General features: G+C 35.2%; 1 protein-coding gene across 11 annotated transcripts in view; it reads left to right on the top strand.

Moving 5' to 3' along the window:
- The window catches only part of RB1CC1 (RB1 inducible coiled-coil 1), a 74,425-nt gene that overhangs the window by 20,154 nt on the left and 35,145 nt on the right, over nucleotides 1–19,126 (top strand). For 10 of the 11 annotated variants that reach the window (XR_009818594.1, XM_061994680.1, XM_061994679.1 and 7 more), the window contains 4 exons: nucleotides 8,538–8,740; nucleotides 9,885–10,320; nucleotides 12,898–13,068; nucleotides 18,304–18,488. Coding sequence is in view for 10 of the 11 variants with exons in the window: in XM_061994680.1 (XP_061850664.1) it covers nucleotides 8,538–8,740; nucleotides 9,885–10,320; nucleotides 12,898–13,068; nucleotides 18,304–18,488 (995 nt within the window). In the remaining variant the exon portion in view is untranslated. Of the gene's footprint in view, nucleotides 1–3,510; nucleotides 3,567–8,537; nucleotides 8,741–9,884; nucleotides 10,321–12,897; nucleotides 13,069–18,303; nucleotides 18,489–19,126 lie in introns of all 11 variants that reach the window. The other variant, XM_061994682.1, reaches the window with a different exon arrangement.

Genomic DNA, 19,126 nt, shown 5'->3' with positions numbered 1-19,126 from the left:
CTTTATATGTACCAAACTGTGAAGGCTTCATAAAGAAGTATTGCAGTATTGTAGTTTTTCATACTTGAAGCATATTAAACAGTAATTCAGAAGAAACTGAGGAAGGATGGGAACGTGGTTAGAACATTAATCTTCTTCAAGGTTCACCATAAGCCTCTTGACTGGGAGGAAGAGGAAAATGTGGGATATCAATCCTTCTCAAAATCAATAAGATCTGGGTACAGCTAGAAAGGCTCTGAACCTCTGTAGCTGTGAGATTGATGTGTACAAAGCCATACTTGAGGCTACTGTTCACAGACTTCCTACAAAAGTGATCAAGAAAAATCTGCCTTATACTGATCCAAACTTTGTCTTTCTGTTAATTTTAGAGAGGCATTAACTTGCTTTAACAGAGAAGAAGAGTTGCAGTACTTGATGGAGAGTGTATTGCTGTTAAAATTATTTAAAGTAATTTAATGAATGAAATTTAATTAATATTTGCTACTAATACTTTTACTAGTACATGATAAAAGTGTTTTGTAGTAGGAAAATAAAAGTTACAGTCTAAATCACTGTTCGTGATAAAAAATCGAACCTATTCTTGTCAACAATAAGAAATGGTGATGTATAGCTATTGAAAAGTATGGAAAAATATTTGGTAGTTACCAATCTCTGTTTAATTTGATATCTGTTATGCCCAGAGAATATACTGTCTGATGTGAAAATCAAGCTTGATATGAAATTGATAACAGCATATCAAATAGTACAAAATGCTTTGAAGATGGCTGCTAATTTATTGTGCAAGACCTCTTGGTTATCTCTTGTACCTCATGTCCCATGTCGACTTTAGTAACAGGCAAACTCATTATATGGAAGATGGAATATTTCAGGATGTGAAGATTTTTTTTTCTGTGCTTTTTCTTTCTCATTTTCAGCCTGCCTGAAAACACTTGTATTACATGAAGCTCTTCAGCATCTGTGACTTGAACTATGTACTACTTGGCAACTTTACTGTAGAACTGTGTGAAAGATGCTTGTTATTACCTTTCCTCATTTTGAATCTGATTTGTACTGTGGAGAAAGGAGGATAGATATTTCTGATTAACTTTTTCTGTTCCATGCTTTGTGGAGACTGGTATATGGCCTTTTAACTTAGTTTTTCACAACAAGAAGTATTTCTAGATTCTCCTTTAACAGGTATTTTCACTAGTCCATGCCTTTATTTTTCTATCAGTTTTTACTTGTGTAAAACTCACTGTGAATGATTTAAATTTTACTTTCTGCATTTGTCTAAGGTTGTATTTTTAGCTCACAGTGGAGGCCCTGGTATTTTGTCCATGTATGTATAGTGTATAGGTGTAAGTAAAAGCATCCATTATTTTTTTTTTTTCTGCAATTTCAACTGATTTCATTAACTTACGTGTAACCTTTTCTACATTTTAATACCTTCTAACCAAAAATCACTCCTGTTAGGAGACTTAGTACCTCCTGTTTGGTATTCTACAGTACCATAATTATCATATCAGAATACCTCAAGTTTGGGTTTTTTCTTCTTGTTTCCATTATTTTTAACGTCTATACGGAATTTTAAAAATTTCTGTTGATTACCCAAGATCTCATTGTTTGGAATACACAGTATACAATTTAGATGGTATTAAATAAGCTATCTGTTACCTTAACTCTTTCCTTAACAAGTTAAACTGAAATTCTCGCTATAGGTTTGGTTGTAAGTGGAACAATATTTTTTTTAGAAACTTGAAACTTTTTTTTTAATCAGATCCCTTTTTGTCAGTGTTTGTTGCCTCTGTGGTCTGGCTTTTAAAGCTCAGTTAAATAAGCTTACAATATTGCTTTTTGGTTTATGTCTCATTATCCTGGTTTTCCCTTTAATAAAAAGTTACCCTTTGAGATGTCTGTGACCAAAGGGTTACAGCTTGCTTTTTTACAACCAGCCTGGTTTTCTACCTCTTTTCCTCAGTTCAGCAGTTTTGTCCTTGAGCTGCAGTGTGTGGACAATGAGGTACAGAGTGTTTGCAAAAAAGTTACATACACATCAGCTTAGGAGACAAGCTGTTCTCTACATGGTGTGTTGTGCAGTAAACTACATTATTTGAATCTTTTCTAATCTAGTGTTCTTTATAACACTGGTACTTAATTTCTGGTAGCCTATCCTTTAGGATAGAAATTTTTGTGTGTGTGTAATCTAACTGAAGCTAAGATTTGTAAATGTGGACTTTTTCCAGTGGATATGCTTCACATTTCATGTGATACTGCTGCTGTCACTATCGAGCTCTCAATTTCAGTCAGTTTTGCTTTGAAAAATGGGAATGACATTGAGAAAATGTGTAGGCATTTCATTTGGTTGCCTAAAACCATGTAGTCATAGTACCTAGATCATTCTTGGTTTAGTTCCAGGCTCTTCAGAATACTTAAGCCAAAACACATAGTCATGCTCTCTGAAAGCTGCATATCGACTATTTAGCGAATTGCTCTTTCCCTTCAATTGGAAAGCTGCTTTGAGACCCTCTGGAAAAGAATTAATTTAAAATATTAATATTCTTTAAGGTGTCATAATGTTTGTAACAATTATGTAGCTACATTAATGCTGTTCATTCGTTCTGGCTAAATTATTAGTCTAATACACTTCTAGTGCCTTCACAGAAGTCCGGACTTCTTTGCAACTTGGATTAGCAATCAGTCTCATCTTCTAAAGAAGTCAAGTGGGATGCAGTTAAAATGGAGTAGATTTTAGTTTTCCCTAAGGTATACTAAAAGGTAGAGCATTTGTTTTGATTGGTTTTTGTAACTCGAATTGTTGGATCAAGCTTTTAGAAAATTTACAAGAAGGTAAAGACTTGGGTGGCTTGGAAAGTTAGTAGAAACTTACCTTGTATGTACTATGGTTTGATTCCCTGGCTGTGGTGGTTTTTCAGCTTCTCAATAATTTGTTCACGAGTAAATCTTGTCACTTCAAGCCTGCTTTCAATGTCAGAGCGAAAGGCTAGTGAAAACAGTTCCGAGGAGAAAGTTGTTAAGCTATGACTTAAAGAGTAACTTACGATATATTACACTGATGAAAGAAATACTTTGAGGGTGTAATAAGTCATGAACTGTGTGGACAACTGTCCAAAGGATGCAGTCATCAAAAATGCCCAACAGTAAAGGAGAATAGACTCATTATCTGTGTAATTGCCATGAAAATTGAAGTGTCCCTCAGTGACATTAATTGCTCCAATTACAGGTTTTAAAGGATGAAATCTTGAAGTGATTAATGTAGTAGCTCCAGTGATGTTTTAGTTGGCAGTCTATGAGATAATGGTCTTGGTTACTAATTTTGGTAAACAAGATGACTTACAGAAGCACTTATCTGCTGTTACAGTGTATGATGATGTGTAAATTCACTTTCAAGGATATTTTTATTGGCCTGAGGTTGATTTTTTAAGGCAACTGAAACCTCTAAGGAGTCCTTTTTACAGGATTTCAGACACATGGCAATAGAGGACTTTGATGACTTGTTTCCTTTTACCACAGGGTTGTAGAGAATGGAAAGAACCCTACATTTTCCTGAGAACTTTTGTTCTTTAGAGGTAAGTCCAAAGACCACTTAAGACAAACAGATCTTCCTCAGATTTTTTTTTTCATTCATATGACCAGAATTACAACAGTAGGATGCAAAAGCAAAGTCTTGAAATTGATGGGAAACACTTTACCAGTTAATTTCTGTTTCAGATAAAATATACTTTGTTGCTTCTACTGATTTTGAATGAAACATACCAAACAGAAGTAATTATGATCAGAAGAATCACCTAAAATTTAAGTTAAAATCCTCAAAGGAAATAATTCAAGTAAACATTCTGTTAAAGCACCCAACCTAAGCTAAAAATCTTTCTGGTAGGCCTGTGAGTTTCTTGGCCTATAAAAAAATAAAGGTGCCTTTAGTTACTCTCCAAGATAAGAGCAAGTTGAGCTTAGCTTGTATTTGTCTGGTCTTGTACTGGTAGTGATACTTCTTAAGGTCCACGTTCCCAGGGGTATGGTGAAGCTCTAAGTGTCTTAGGCATGCTGGTAGAGCATCACATAGCTTTACAAGGCAACTGAAGTTAATTTTTATGCTCTCTGGACCATTGTGTGTATGACATTTATCCTTGAGCAGATCTGTGAAACAAACCAATGATGAAAGCAAGTCTGTTGTTAGGCAGGCTTCATTTTCTGTGCTACAGCTGGCAAGTCTTACTAAGAAGTGTAAAAAGATATGTTGGGTGGCACACCTTTGTTTCTGTGCCTGATACAATTAAGATTTTAGGCTTTATTCATGTAGTGGGGAGCTGCTTAATTCTCTTCTATATACAGCCGTATTGATTATACAAATATATGTGAAATAGATCAGTCTTGATCCTTCTAATGTAGCCTGAGGGGATATCCCCCGAAGTGTTGACTATGGAGATGGTAGGAAGAACAAACCAAATCACTTGAAAATATATTTCAGTGGTGATAGAATGATAAGAAAGAAAAATCTGTGTAGTTTTTAATTACCTTTAAGCTACATAGATAACACCAAAGGAAGCAAAAAACCTTCAGCACTTTCTTTTGTTGCAGCACTTTTTGAAAGCAGGGTTCTAGGATTAACTGAAACAGTGTCGTCTTCTTGACCCCTCCATAAAATCATAGAATTGGTTGGAAGGGACCTTTAGAGATCATGTAGTCCAAGCCCCCTGCAGAAGATGGTCAACTTAGGTCAGGTCACATGTGAACATGTCCAGGCAGATCTTGAAGACCTCCAAGAAAGGAGACTCCACAACCCCTCTGGGCAGCCTGTGCCACTGCTGTCACCCTTTTTGTGTTCCAGCTTCATCCTGTTACCCCTTGTACTGTTGGTAGCTACAATAGAAAAAAGGGATGTCCCAACCTCCTGATGATCACCATTTAGATATTAGTAAATATTAATAAGCTCTCCCCTCAGTCTCCTCTTCTCCACACTAAACAGCCCCAGTTCCCGCAGCTGAAAAATAATGTTTTAACATATAGTGTTCTTGTTCCTTACATTGGTATATGCTTAGTGTAGTCTTTGACTAAACCAGTTCAGTTAGGTAGACAAATAGTTTACTCCATGTGATTCTAACTTTATTAGAACCATGTACTTGGGCCTATTGAACTCGGAGTAGTGTTTTTTACTGTTTGAACATAATGAGCTTATTTCATTGTATTTCCTAAGGAACCAGCACCAAAACCAGTACTGCGTTCCTGCGGAAAAATTGCATTCAAGTCCATCCCTACAGACAGAATTCTACTGCTTTTTTGACCTACCACGCACAGAATTTCTTTGACACTTGGGATACACATGTAAAAATAACTTGGAAGATAACATTGTCATGTAGAATGCTGTTTTAATATCTTGCATATGTGCCCTGAAATGGTCAGTGTCTCTGTTTTAGTTGCACAGTTTGACTTGTAGTGCATTAGCTTACGATAACTTTGAAATCATGTTATTTGAGAGAAACTTAGCTGTCCTTTCAGGCTAATGAATTTTATGCTGAGTGTTCCTTTAATTTGAGCTTGAAATACTTCAGGAAAAAAAATATTTTGTCTCTCAGTATTGTGCTTTTATAAGGCAACTTTTTATTTTAATGTCCATGCCTCCTATGTGTACAACAAGGAGCTGCAGCTCATCTGGCAATGAATACCTGGTTGAGTACTTAGCTGACATTGGAGTGCTTTTATTTTTATCTAACAGTTCCTTTGGGCGTGTCTCTATTATATGACAGTTCCTGGCACTTATTAGGATACCTTTCTCTTACATGGTTTCTAATAAATAAACATTAATTGCTGCTCTGGAAAATACTGTTGTTTACTCCCACTTTTCTATGATTCCAACTGCTAGGACACAAGCTTCTGATTTGGTTAAAATTGAGTAAATCTTCCCAGGGGAGGCTCCCAAGTAAGTGATGCTGGTCATTAGTTGTATAACAAGCAATCTCAATTCTATTGATTTTATTTTTCCTACTAATGGTTTTTATTTTTCCTAAATGTGGTGATTTGCAACTTCCATTTTGTGTTTGAAAGTGTTTTGCTGAGGAAGCAATAGGGAATGTCAAGAATTACATAGGATAATACCAACTTTTAACTTTTGACTTCCCTTGTGAGCAAAATAAATAGATCTACTTAAAAAAAAAAAATGGCCACTAGTTAAGAGTATGTCTCAGGGCAGAAAGTGTGGTCATATCAAACCTAATGTATATGTTTTCTTATTGCACATCTGAGCTGTGCCATGCTAAATGAGTTTGACCAAAGGAAAAAAACTAACAAAAGCCTCTGCATGGGGTTTTTAAGGAAATGATTTTGTTCCAAGGTGGGAGAAGTCCAGTCTTTACTTTCCCTGATAAGCTGTGATACTCCCTTGAAGGAACTGCATAATAAGACTTTATGATAATTTTGATTTTGTAGATCAGTTAGATTGTTTTAATCTTCAAACTTAAGTGTGGTTCTGCATATGCTCTCACTTCTAGAGTTATTGCCAGTAGTTTGGAGGAAGTTTAACTTTGGGAAGCATAATGTTTGTAAACTAAAAGTGAAATGCTTGCATATATTCCCAGAACATAATGGGGACATTCAATTACCTTTTCAGCTTCACATCTTTGGTATATCTTTTAGTACGTCTTGGGATAAAACAGCCTATTCTTTTGCTTCTTAATATGATAATGGAAGAAGCAGTAATTCTGCTTTTCTGTATGCTGTGGAATTTGCCTTTGAGTAACTTATCTAGAAAGTGAATTTAAAAAAAAATAAAAAATTGGCCAAGTTGTCAGTATTATATTAGCTTACGTGAATTTAAATTGTATAGACAAATTGGACATAGTCAGAGGAAAATGACTTGCAGATTCAGCTGTATCCAGATGCTGTCCTGGTTATGGTGTTAATTGATTTTGACTTAGGAAATGAGAGCTCATGCAGCAAATTATTTTCTTTTCAAACTGTAAATCCTTACTCTTTTCTGCACAGAAAGTGACTAAAGTTGTGAAAATGGGAAGACAAATGCCATCTTTTACTGTGAAGTGATAGAAATTTGTAATAGCTTTTGATTTCCTTGGAGTTGCATCTATAAGTATTAGTTTGTGTATTCATTGTTTGGCGGCTGATAGCTTAGATACCAGTGATTTGAAGGACAGGGGAATTTTGTCATGCTGCTTGACCCAAGGCTTGGACTTTTTGAAAAAGGAAGGGTGTTTGTAACTTTCAGATTTTGTCAGTATGAATTCTGAAATGCTCAGATGAAATGCTCTGCAGTTTTGTGGTTTTATTTTGGGAAGGTAAGTGTTGTTGGGCTCAATTTTTGTGTGCATACGTGCTGCTAACCCTGGGTTCAGCAGCAAATGCGTTATGAAGTACACTGATGTGTTGGGATTTTAATACTGCTTTCTCACTGTATTTGTATAACTTGTTTTTCCATACATGGTGTTCTCGTGTACTATACCAGATTAAAGTTACAAGTTCAGTCCTAGTGTAACAGTATCCTCAACCTGCAAAAAGTAGTGAGTTTCTTTCTTGGGGGGTAGGTAGGTATTAAGTCACAACATACAAGTGTGCTCAGGAGAATATTTTTCCACGTATCAAGTAATTGATGAAGTATTGAGCTGTAGGATTTATTATATGATTTTCGTATTACATTTTGATGTTTATTAGGCTGTTTGAGGGGGATGCCCTGTTTTCTTAAATTTGTTAGCTTAACTAGTTAGGAGGGATAACTATTTTAGAACTTTGGAACTGAATAGAATAGGAATTTCCATTACTGCACTTCTAGTAAGATACAGCACTTGCCATGTGTAGGTCTCTGTTTTAACTCTGCCAGTTTGGATGGTAAATAAATTCTCGCGTTCTTACCGCAGTAAAATGCCTCTGTGTGATCTAGTTCTTTAACAGAAAAGCTTCCATGTTGATTTGCATGTACTAAGTTTCAGGGTGTGTTTTAGAGTTTTGTGGACACTCTACACTGCTGCTCATCATGTTGCATCTGGTTTATTAATCAGTGAAGACTTCAATTAATTTTCTGCCCTGCTGTTTTTCTCATGCATCTCTTCTTCCATCTGATGCACCTGCGCTTCTGCTGACTGATCCTGCAACTCATTGTCTTGTTCTGAGCTTCTGCTTGACTCATCAGTAGTTTTCTCCTTAATGGACCTTGTTTGCCAGCTCCTTCTATCAGATTAGTACAAGCATTATTATTCATGTATGTGTGCACTGAATATTTTATATTAGCAGCATTTAATTAATTTTCTAAGGTTTTTTGAACTGCAACTTTCACCTGCCTGTTTTGAAGATATTTCTCTGTAAATTATCTATATGGTTTTTATCCAATTAATTTTTTTTATTTAAAAGTAAAGGAACCTTTGTTATTTTTACACAGTTCTAAGATGTTAAACTTTTTAGCTATCTAAAATTAATGGGTTTGTTTGATAATGTTTTCTTAATGTCTGACTTCAATGTTTTGTATAGTTACCACAGTAAGAACCTGAAGTGATTTACGTCTTGTGGGATTTAACTTTTTTAAAAACTTTTCTTTTCAGGAAATGTATGAGGTTGCCAAGAAACTTTGCTCCTTTTGTGAAGGTCTTGTACATGACGAACATCTTCAGCACCAAGGCTGGGCTGCTATAATGGCCAACTTGGAAGACTGTACATGCTCTTACCAAAAGCTACTTTTCAAGTTTGAAAATGTATATTCAAGCTATTTGCAGTCCATAGATGATATCAAGTTGAAACTTACACAGTACGTTTGCCACTGAATTCAGCCTCAATCTCCAAAGTTACTGTATTTAAAACTTACTGAGTGTTATATGTTTGGTGCCAGTTCTAATTAATCAAGCATGCCTTTCTTTTTGTGATTGTGTCATGGAGAACATTCTTTCTGTTCTACACTAGTGAATTTTTTTGCTGACACTTCTTGCTTGTAGTCAGTCATCAGTACACAGAAGCCTGAACTGAATTATGTGGAAGAGATGCTTGTTAAACAACAGCTGTTAAGGAGCTGGAGTCCTTCCAAATGTGCACTAGAAATAGCTGGATCATAAATTTAGACATTAATCAACATTTTAAAATACATATTTGTGCTTATGATTTAATTGATTTTTAATACACGAGCAGATATTAAGAGTGATCTATGTTGAAAGTAAGAAGTCATAACACAACATTTGAGTGTACATTTATTGAGTGTGTGTGTGTATATTTGCATGCTGCAAGTGCTGGATGTTACCTCAGGAAGAATCTTTGATGTCTTTCTGAACATTACAATATTCTGATATTTCTCCAAGTGCTTTGCCTAATAGAATATAAGTGGATGCTGGATACTTAAGGAAATAAAGCATAAATATAGTTTACCTGTGGAAAAAAAAAGTTGAACTTCATAGCTTCCATCAAATATATAGAAACCATTCAGAAGTAGTTAGCCAGAGGACAAATTGCTAATAAGCGTTGATATTCCCACAGATTGGAAAGATAAGTCTCAGTTGTATATTTTCCTTTAAAAAAAATAAAAAATGTGGGGGAGCATGTTGTCTCAGTTTCTCAAATGGTCCTTTTTTTCATTACACTATAAATGTAAGCATACTTAGAACTTTAGAAGAGTTTGTATTTGGCAGGGGGTTTGGACTAGATGATCTCTAAAGGTCCCTTCCAACCCCTACTATTCTGTGATTCTATTAACAGTGAAAGAGAGCAAAAATTTTAATTTCTTGAGCTGTCCTCCTATGTTAATACAGAACAGAGTGTTTTGAAGGGATAGTTACCAAATTCATTTTGAAATGTGCTTCAATTCTAAATAGTACTGTATATTACAGGGGGTTTATGTCAGAGCTTTTACATCACATTGGCTTCTAGATACTGACGACTTTTTCTTTTCACTCTTTTAAAAAAAGCTTGGGTTCTGCTGTTTCTGTCATGGCCAAGATACCGCTGCTGGAGTGCCTAACGAGACACAGTTACAGAGAGTGTTTAGGAAGATTGGATTCTTCGGCTGATCATGGGGGGGCAGAAAGTGAAGAAACTGAGGATGGGAAATCTCCTGAATTGGTGCTTTATTCTGATATATCTAAAGTGAACAATAAATCAATGTTAGCCTCATTTTGCAAGTCAGTTGAACATTCGGCTTTGGAAGGCAAAGATCCTGAAAATGTAAAAGATAATAAGGAATCTGGTCAAAGTGCAACTGTCCAGGACATTGAAACATCAGTAGAACTGAAAGATGATGATCAGCCTTCCTTCAACGTGTCTTTGTTAGACTGGATAAATGTTCAAGATAGACCTAATGATGTTGAATCGCTGGTCAGAAAATGTTTTGATTCTATGAGCAGGGTAAGTTATTTTTTAAAAATCAAATTACATTGCATTGAATTTTGCTGTCTTATTTTCCAGATGCTGACACTTTTGAAGTGGCTCTGCTTGTCACCCATTTCTTAGTCTCTATTCAGAGTTATTTAAAACAGAGACTGAGGGGGTAGAAAGTATTTTAAGAGTTCTTGAGTATTATGAATTTGATCATTAGGAAAATGCATAACTTCACAGTGAATGCTTGTTATCTTGTTTCTTTTTCAAATAGTCATCCCTGTTGGAAAGTTGGATTCTTGTAATGTATAAAGAAGTTACTTTCCTTCTGTTCTCTCTTTTCCTTTTTTCATAGAAATTATTCTTATAATGAAAGTAAAGATTTTTGTGAGTTAATGTTCTTTGTGTTAAATACTGAAGCCTTTATTAAAATATAGGGTGTATTAATGTGGTTAATTTGTTATACACACATATATAGTATGTAAGTTTATGTGTTCTTTTTTTAGCTGATACAGATGTGCTTAAAAGAGCCCAACATGTCAATTTGTATGTCTGCTACTGGTAGAATAAAACATTGCTCACTTAATTTACATTCCAAATTGTTATTTTAACCAGTGAGAATGAGAACCTTGTAAAATCCTCTTGCCTAGAGATTTTCTCCTTTGATTTCATTATGGCTTGTATTTCTTACGTTGTCTAGCCTTGTTTGTATGTGTATAATTTTGTATTGTTACAATACAATATGCCTTGAACAAAGAAAACAATTTCTGTTGTCTTTGATTCATTTCCTCTCTAAGGTTGTACTGGAAGAGTCTCAGTTATGTCTAACCCTCATCTGTTGTAGGGAACATAACAGTGCAGTCAGTTCTATATGTTGATTTTTTTTTTTTTTTTTTTTTTTCAGTTCTACCTTAAAATTAGTTGGAGAATTGGACTTAATATTAAGGACTGCTTAAGACTGAGCTGTATAAATTTTAGTAGTACAGAAGAAGCTAAGAAGAAAGATTGGACTTTACAAGTGTTTTCTTTTAGGAATGCAACATTCATTTTTGTGTGTGAAAGACTTCCTAATGTCCGAAGTCTGAGACAATCCTCTGTCTTGTTTGTTCAGTAATTTTGTAAGGTGCTTTCTACTACTTTAAAATGAGTAAGAAAACCCAGTAGTTTAGTTGTGAGAGAAGAAATGGACTTTCTACATATATTAGCGGGACACAAATGTAATGTCTCTTAAAAGTCGATGTTTTAAGAGAGAGACATGGAACAATTGCTTTTAAATAAATCATAGTGATATTAAAGATACAAAATTGAAAAAAAAACAGCTACTTTAGTTAAATATTTGTACCTTTTTTGATCAGCTTACAGTCTTATCTGACATAATCACATGTTTTAGAGGGGCTGTCTTGTAGTTCTGTGCTTTTCTCGTCTTTGCCTTATCTAAGACTAGTGAGAAATTCTTTATTTAAATTGTTTTGTAACTTAAGCTGATTTTTGCAGGGAAAAAACTTGATTGCTCCTGCAAAAATGAAGCTTTTTGTTTTGACACAAGCAATACTGGCAGGTAGGGGAAATACTCTAGTCAGACTACTCTGAGCGCTCTAGTCAGACTACTCTGGCCACTAACAAAACACCTGTGATTGATCCATCTTGGTCTCTTTTGGTTCACAAGGCCCACAAAGCAATTTTCCTTATTTTCAATATTTATTTTGATAGCACAGACAAAGAGAAAAGTTGCACTTAAATACAAGAAAAAACTATTTCACTGTGATGGTGAGGGAGCAGTGGCACAGGCTGCCCAGAGGGGTTGTGGAGTCTTCTTCCTTGGAGGTCTTCAAGACCTGCCTGGACATGTTCCTATGCGACCTGATCTAGGTGAACCTGCTTCTGCACGAGATTTGTACTAGATGATCTCTAAAGGTTCCTTCCAACCCCTACCATTCTATGATTCTATGAATCGTTGCCTACCATTGATTTGGAATTAGTTGGAAAACAAAATTGGCCCATAGCTGGGAAGAAAAAGGAAATAATAAATATCTTGTAACACAATTACTCTTTCAATATTTACTTGAGATGACACTTTGGGCATTAACAAAAAGTATTAAAAATGTATTATTTTTTCTATAGCTCAGTTTCCAGTTACTTAGAACTGTTCTACTCGTCTAAGGAATCAATTTAACATTTGTTTAATGAGAAAAGGCTAATTAATCCTGCAGCTTTTTCCCATCTCTCTCTCTACTGTATGTTCCGCTGAGTTACGTCCATGTCTTGTTTTAATAGTAGCTGTAAGGACTCTATTCAAGAGTAGACTGTGCCGATTAGTTTTAAACTACCTCTTCCCCCACACACCCTCTCAACTTAAGTCCATTGTACTTGTACAGATCCCAATTTCTGTAATGGTCTGGTTGCAGTGCTTCAAAGAAATTCATGCTGCGATATAAGATCCACAATTCATTAACTCAGAGTTCTAAAACAGATGACACATATAGGAACACTTTGTTTTTTAAACCTAAATATTAAGATTATAAAAGCTCATTTAGGTAGCTCACATCGCCTCTCAGTATGTCAACTGCTAATAAACTTTTTTTCTCTTCTTTTTTTCTTTTCTTTTAGCTTGATCCAAGGATCATCCAACCCTTTCTGGCTGAATGTCGCCAAACCATCGCCAAACTAGATAATCAGAACATGAAGGCTATTAAAGGCCTTGAGGATAGGCTCTATGCATTGGATCAGATGATAGCAAGCTGCAGCAGACTAGTGAATGAACAAAAAGAACTTGCTCAGGTAATATACAGTTGTGTGTGCAACATTGGAAGATGGTAAACTTTTGATATGCTTATGGTCTTACAGACTACAGTGAAACAATTACATGTTTTAATGTGTTCCTAGTTTTCAACATTGCACTGGAGATGCCTAAAAAAGTCCTACATTCATAATAATATGATATTTAAATATTGGCAGTTCTTACATGTTGTGGTCATGTTTTCAGCTCATAACTCCAACTACGTCAATTTAAATCCTTTTTAAAAACAAAACTACTTAGAAATGTAACAGTGGATAATGGACAGCACTGGAGCTTAAATATAGGGCTCATCTTACTTCACCTGTATTGGAGAAAGAGTCATTCTAGAAAATAAAAATGTCTTAAAATATCCTAAACTTAATGTACTAGAACTGTGCAGAACTGTAGTTCACTGCAGCTTTGTCAACTGTGTATTGAACTGAATATTTTTATAGCTAAAGTATTGCTGTGAACGTTGTCTTGGCTGTAATTGAGAAAAATATTTTTAATTCCAGTTCAGCTAATCAGTGTTCTCATAGAAGAACCAGGGTAAAATTTCTGGCTTCTGAGGTACATCAACATAGGGTATTGTTTCTGGAATAGAATGCATCTAGTTTATTTTCCTGTAGAAGTTAAAAGTTTCTTCTGGATGATTAAGAATCACTTAGAATATGGCAAAATTTAAAAATATTGAAAATACCTTTTAAAATGTTTCTTTTGTTAAGTCTAGTTAATGGTTTATGTGGTAGTTTGAGCCTGGCTGGATGCCAGGTGCCCACCACACCGCTTTATCCCCCACCTCCTCAGCAAGCCAGGGAAGGGGAGAAAATAAGATGGGAGGCTCGTGGGTTGAGATAAAAGCAGTTTAATAAATAAGCAGCAAAGCCGTGCGTGCGGGGAGCAAAGCAAAAGCAGATAAAGCTGTTACTCTCTACTTCCCATCAGCAGTGATGTCCGGCCACCTCCCGAGAAGCACGGCTTCAGTACGCGTAGCGGTTGCTTTGGGAAGGCCAGAAATGAATCTCGCCTCCCCTTCCTGCTCCTCTCCCCCAGTTTATATTACTGAGCTGACGTCATATGGTATGGAATATCTCCTTGGTCAGCCTGGGTCAGCTGTCCTGGCCATAGACCCTCCCAAGATCATGCCCACTCACAGCTATTGGTGAAGGTGGGGGAAGGAATGCTGGAGGGACAGCCCTGATGTTGTGCAAGCGGTAGTCATAATATTGATATCAACAGTAAGCACAGCACTGCAGGAGCTGCTGTGGAAAATCACTACCGTCCCAGACCCACTACAGTTTACAAATAGATTGTGCTGTATTTGTGTAACATTTTGCACATAAATGTAGAAAGCTACTAATAAAAACAGTATCTGATCAAGATGTCAAACAGCTGTGGATTTTGTAGATATTTATTTTAAAGCTCATTTAAAACTTGTTTTTAATGAGTATTCTTAGCTTAAGAAAAAGAAAACATCTGTCTTAAATATATCTTAGTATCTACCCATACATATCTTTGTCAAATCTGTCTAAATTCCATCTGGTTTAGAGCTACATTTAAGAGCAGACAACCTTTTGACAATGGTAGACTGTCAAAGTTACAGCCTTTAGTTTGCAATTGCTCGTAGGCTGAAGCCCAGGATGCTTTCACTTTGTTAATCCTTGCTACTTCATCTAGTTTCTCAGTAATTGGAAGACAGAGCTGGAAGAAAATCTCAATAATGAAAACTGAAAGTGATGCATGAAATTGACATCATGCCCAGGTGGCATGTCCTGAATGCCTCCTGTCATGCCAAGTAATTCATTTGTTTGTTCTTAATGTGTTGTCGTCTTCTGACCTTTATCTAGATCCAGAGTTAAACAAATACAACTAAACAGTTAGTGAGCCACTCCAATGTCTTTCTGTCCTTTCTCTTGGTAAAGTTATGTAGCTCATGTGTCACTCAACACAGTTAACTTTTTGTTATTATAAGGGGATGTATTGTTTTATTTGTTGAGATGAAATGTGGAGTTATAACCATGCTGCATTAGGTACTTCTGGAGTTCAAAAAATTGAGGACCTTCAGATTTGAGCCGTGGAGGATTTTTCTGTTACCGTTATGTTCTAGAAATAGAAAAATAGATAAAAGTCAGAACTTCAATGGGTGGTACTGATATTAGCACTTGTTTGGATACTGTTTGGAAAAAAATTATTTACTTGTAAGTTATTAGAGCTAGTATCATTTTACTCATTCAAATGTTAGTCTGCATAGAAATCTGAGAAGAGTGATGAAGTGGAAAGCTTTAATTATATCAAGAAATATGGATAAGAACATGTATTTTTAAAGATAGTGCTCACAGTCTGTTTGATAATTGTTAATACTTGGTGCTATCTGAAAAAAGCCTCATGCAGTGTTACTTTAAATCACACCTTTCAACAGTGAACTATTTCCATTCATAAAGAATTAAAGTGGAGATACTTTAAAGAACAAGGATAAAGAACATCTCAAGTGCAATGCCATTGGCAGTATTTGTATTAGAAACTGTAGGTTTATTGTCCCCAGGCCAGAAAAAGCTGATAGTCTATCTAAAATTGTATTAAACTTTTTAGTCCAACCTCAGTTTTGTTTTAAAATTCAAACCAAACTTATCCCATGGAATAAAGACATCTGCTGCTAGAAGGCCTCATTAGTTCATTTACTTGTTCCTGGAACTGCCTTAAGAGTTCTGTTGCTTCCAGCCAACCTTTTCAATTAACTGACCACTGAAGAGCCCTTTATGTGAAAAATTACATCTTGAGTTTATGTTATTGAATAGGTGATCTCCAGCTTCTAAAATTTAATTTGGAAAGCTCTTTTCTTAAATGAAAAAACTACTTTTCTCTGTGGAAACTGAGATTTGTAACATAAGCATACAGAATTGTGGTCAGTAGGTGGCATTATTTAATAAGAATATGCCTCTGGAAAATTTGGAGCTTCTGCCATCTTTCTGCGTAATTCTGTCCAATAGCTTATCCTTTCCAATATTTTCTTATGTTTGTTTATCAGACATTTTCAAAACATATTGTTTCGTCCAAATACATTTCCATCAGTTAAATAATTAGAAGTGTTATTCTGTTTAAACAGTAAGGGAAAAAAAAAAGGTTTGTAGATGACTTTCTTGACTCTGGGCGTGTTCTCTTTCACTTGAAGTTGTTGGAAAAAGTACTTTGTTACTATCATATTCTGTACTTTTATTTTCCTCCTACTTCTTGTGTTAAAGAAAACCCTGGATTTATAGCTTTACAGTGATTCAGGGTCTTCTCAGCTGCTTATTACATCACTGTCTGCCTTCCCTATTGCTTGTTTGAACTTCAGTCTAAAATGTTTTTAGGTATTGTTTATTGTTAGTCATTGGAAAAATCCATTTAGAATTATTTAGATCTTGGCTTTCTCAACAATTTCTTGAGAATCCCTCCTGTTTTCTTCTCAGTTTACCGTGGTTTTTCTTAGCGGGCCTTTTTCTAGTATGCTGTGATTTTTCTTTCTGATTTGCATACTAGTGTAATTTTGCTTGAAATTTTATTTTAAAGATGGGTCCAGAAATGACAAAAGATAGAGGTGAATTTATGAACAGCCTTTTGGAACTGAGAGTAAAGCTGGAAGGGATTTTCTAGCTCATCCATCCAGTTTTGTGTCACTTCAGGCTCCATGCCATGTGATTTGTTTGAAAGCTTACTGAGCTACTATTAAAAAGCAATTATTTTCTTGACTTCTGTATGCAAAGTTGTATAGAATCTGAGTATGCTGATGTTTATAAACATCTGTTAGTCTCAGATCTGAAAGTATTCTTGGCCAGTTCAAACCTATATGCTCTCGCACCTATAGAGTGTTTCATTTTGGTGCCTGGCAATTCCCTAATGATTATCACAGCATGTTTTGTCAATAGTTTTGTCGTCTTTGACTAAACAACCCAAGTTCTTTTGATGGGACTGTCTTCTTCATTTCAGTAACAGTTCATCCCATGTTTTCTGATTTCCACTCACTTGGCTTGGATAGTACATACAGTTAAAATTTTTGCAGCCTGCATTTTTTTCCCAGAAAGTCCTTGTGAATTCAGCATGTAGCTGACTCTTCGGTATTGCATTCCATCTTCAATGTGCATCTTTTTCCTTTTCATTACAGTTAATATACTTGTTTGACACTTACTTTGATTTCTGTGCTGTTTCTCACTATATAAATATTTATTGCAAGCTTTTCCAATGTGTTTTGTAACATTTTAAGACAAAGATAGGTTTACATTTGATATCAAATCAGTAATGGCAGTAGTTTCAACAGTTTTGTATAACTCTTTATGGTTCACTGTTACCAGCTTCAACAACAAAACTTGTCTAGTTCGGAATTATTCATTAAGAAAACAAGTTTAGAACTACAAATGCAGTGACTACTGTGATGTTCAACATGTCAAGAGACATGATATGGATGTGGACAAAATCAAATATAAAATTTATATTTTTGGGTGGTATTTTCTTGCTTAAAGAACCATGCTGTTTCTAACAGTGTTTTACCTCAGCTATTGAACGTGATGGAGACAATGGCCTGGCACAGCAGCTGTTATGCCAGCAGCCTCCTGTCATCCCTGTCTCTTCTATTTATGTATAAATATGTTACCTTCTATAGTCAGCCATGTAAGACATGTTTATCTACAGCAGTCTCTTACCATCTACAACAGATAATTCTTTACTGTGCCCAGCTCCTACACATAAATAGAATGTCTAACTGCAGTCTTGGCTCTAAAGAAGAATTAATTTCATGTGTGAACTTATGCTATATATATATATATATGTGTGTGTGTGTGTGTATATATATGTCATAGTAGTACTGAATATGCTCTAAATAGGTGTTAAATCTTGCCTATGCAGAAATTAACAAGTCAGTTGTTTGCAAAAATTAGAATGATGGTTGCTCTTCTCCATCCCAGTAGCTACTTTTCTGCTACATTTGCCTTTGTAATTTTTCACTGGTATTGGTTAGTCATATAAAGTTCTTTTAGAGTTGTATTGATAACTGTTTGGGAGGTACATATCACAATTTTTTGGACTGGATTATAGAATGAAAAGAAAGGAACTTTCATACTGTTCTGTGTAGCATTCTGTTACATTCCTCAATGGTTATAGAAAAGTTTTTTAATAGACTTGTATTCTTACAGAGAAGATGGATCACTTCCATGCTTTTTGATTGTCACAAAGCTTGCGTAACAAATGTGTGTCTTTTCCTCTAGGGATTTTTGGCTAATCAGAAGAGAGCTGAGAACTTGAAAGATCCTTCTGTGCTACCTGATTTGTGTTTGAGTCATGCAAATCAGCTGATGATTATGTTAACAAATCACAGAAAACTGTTAGACATTAAACAGAAATGTACCACTGCCAAACAGGAGCTTGCAAATAATCTACAAGTTAGATTGAAGTAAGTTGTAACTTTTAAAGTTTATATTGCTTCTACTTGCATCAAGATTGTTTAAAGAATATGCATCAAGAAAATGTGAGGTAACGCATAGAGTTTTTCTTAATGGGAGAGAAAATAAAAGTCAGATCACTTCAGTTTGTATTTTAAGTTATTTTTAAGTTTGAAATGGAATATTGTCTTAAGAGACTTTTCTTAGAGTTGAAATGGTCTTTATATCAATGAAACAATATCCAAGAACCTATAATATCCTTTCCTCTAATCTGTCTCAGAAGCTGTCAGTACCTTATTTAATATTTGACTGAAAATTATATTGATATTTTCAAGGAATTGTAATAAACATAAGTGAAGCACTTTTCAGTAGCTTGTGATCACATCAAAGTAGAAAAACATTACAGTAGTTTCATTTACTTGTAATTCATGAACAATAATTATATTCAGTCACAGACAGTACAAATAGCAGATGTTCATGTAAGCATTATTACTGTACACACCTTGTGTGCTAATCACAGATGATTACCTCTTCAGTAGTTATCCTGTGATTTAGTTATGTTAGTAACTGTGGTTGAAGTTAATATGTTGATTGTATCATTGAAGTAATTGAAGGTATAGTTATAACGAGTGGGCATTTGTATGTTACA

This window comes from Colius striatus, chromosome 4, assembly GCF_028858725.1.
Source record: "Colius striatus isolate bColStr4 chromosome 4, bColStr4.1.hap1, whole genome shotgun sequence".
Lineage (NCBI taxonomy): Eukaryota > Metazoa > Chordata > Aves > Coliiformes > Coliidae > Colius > Colius striatus.
This window is presented reverse-complemented; position numbering and strand designations above follow the sequence as displayed.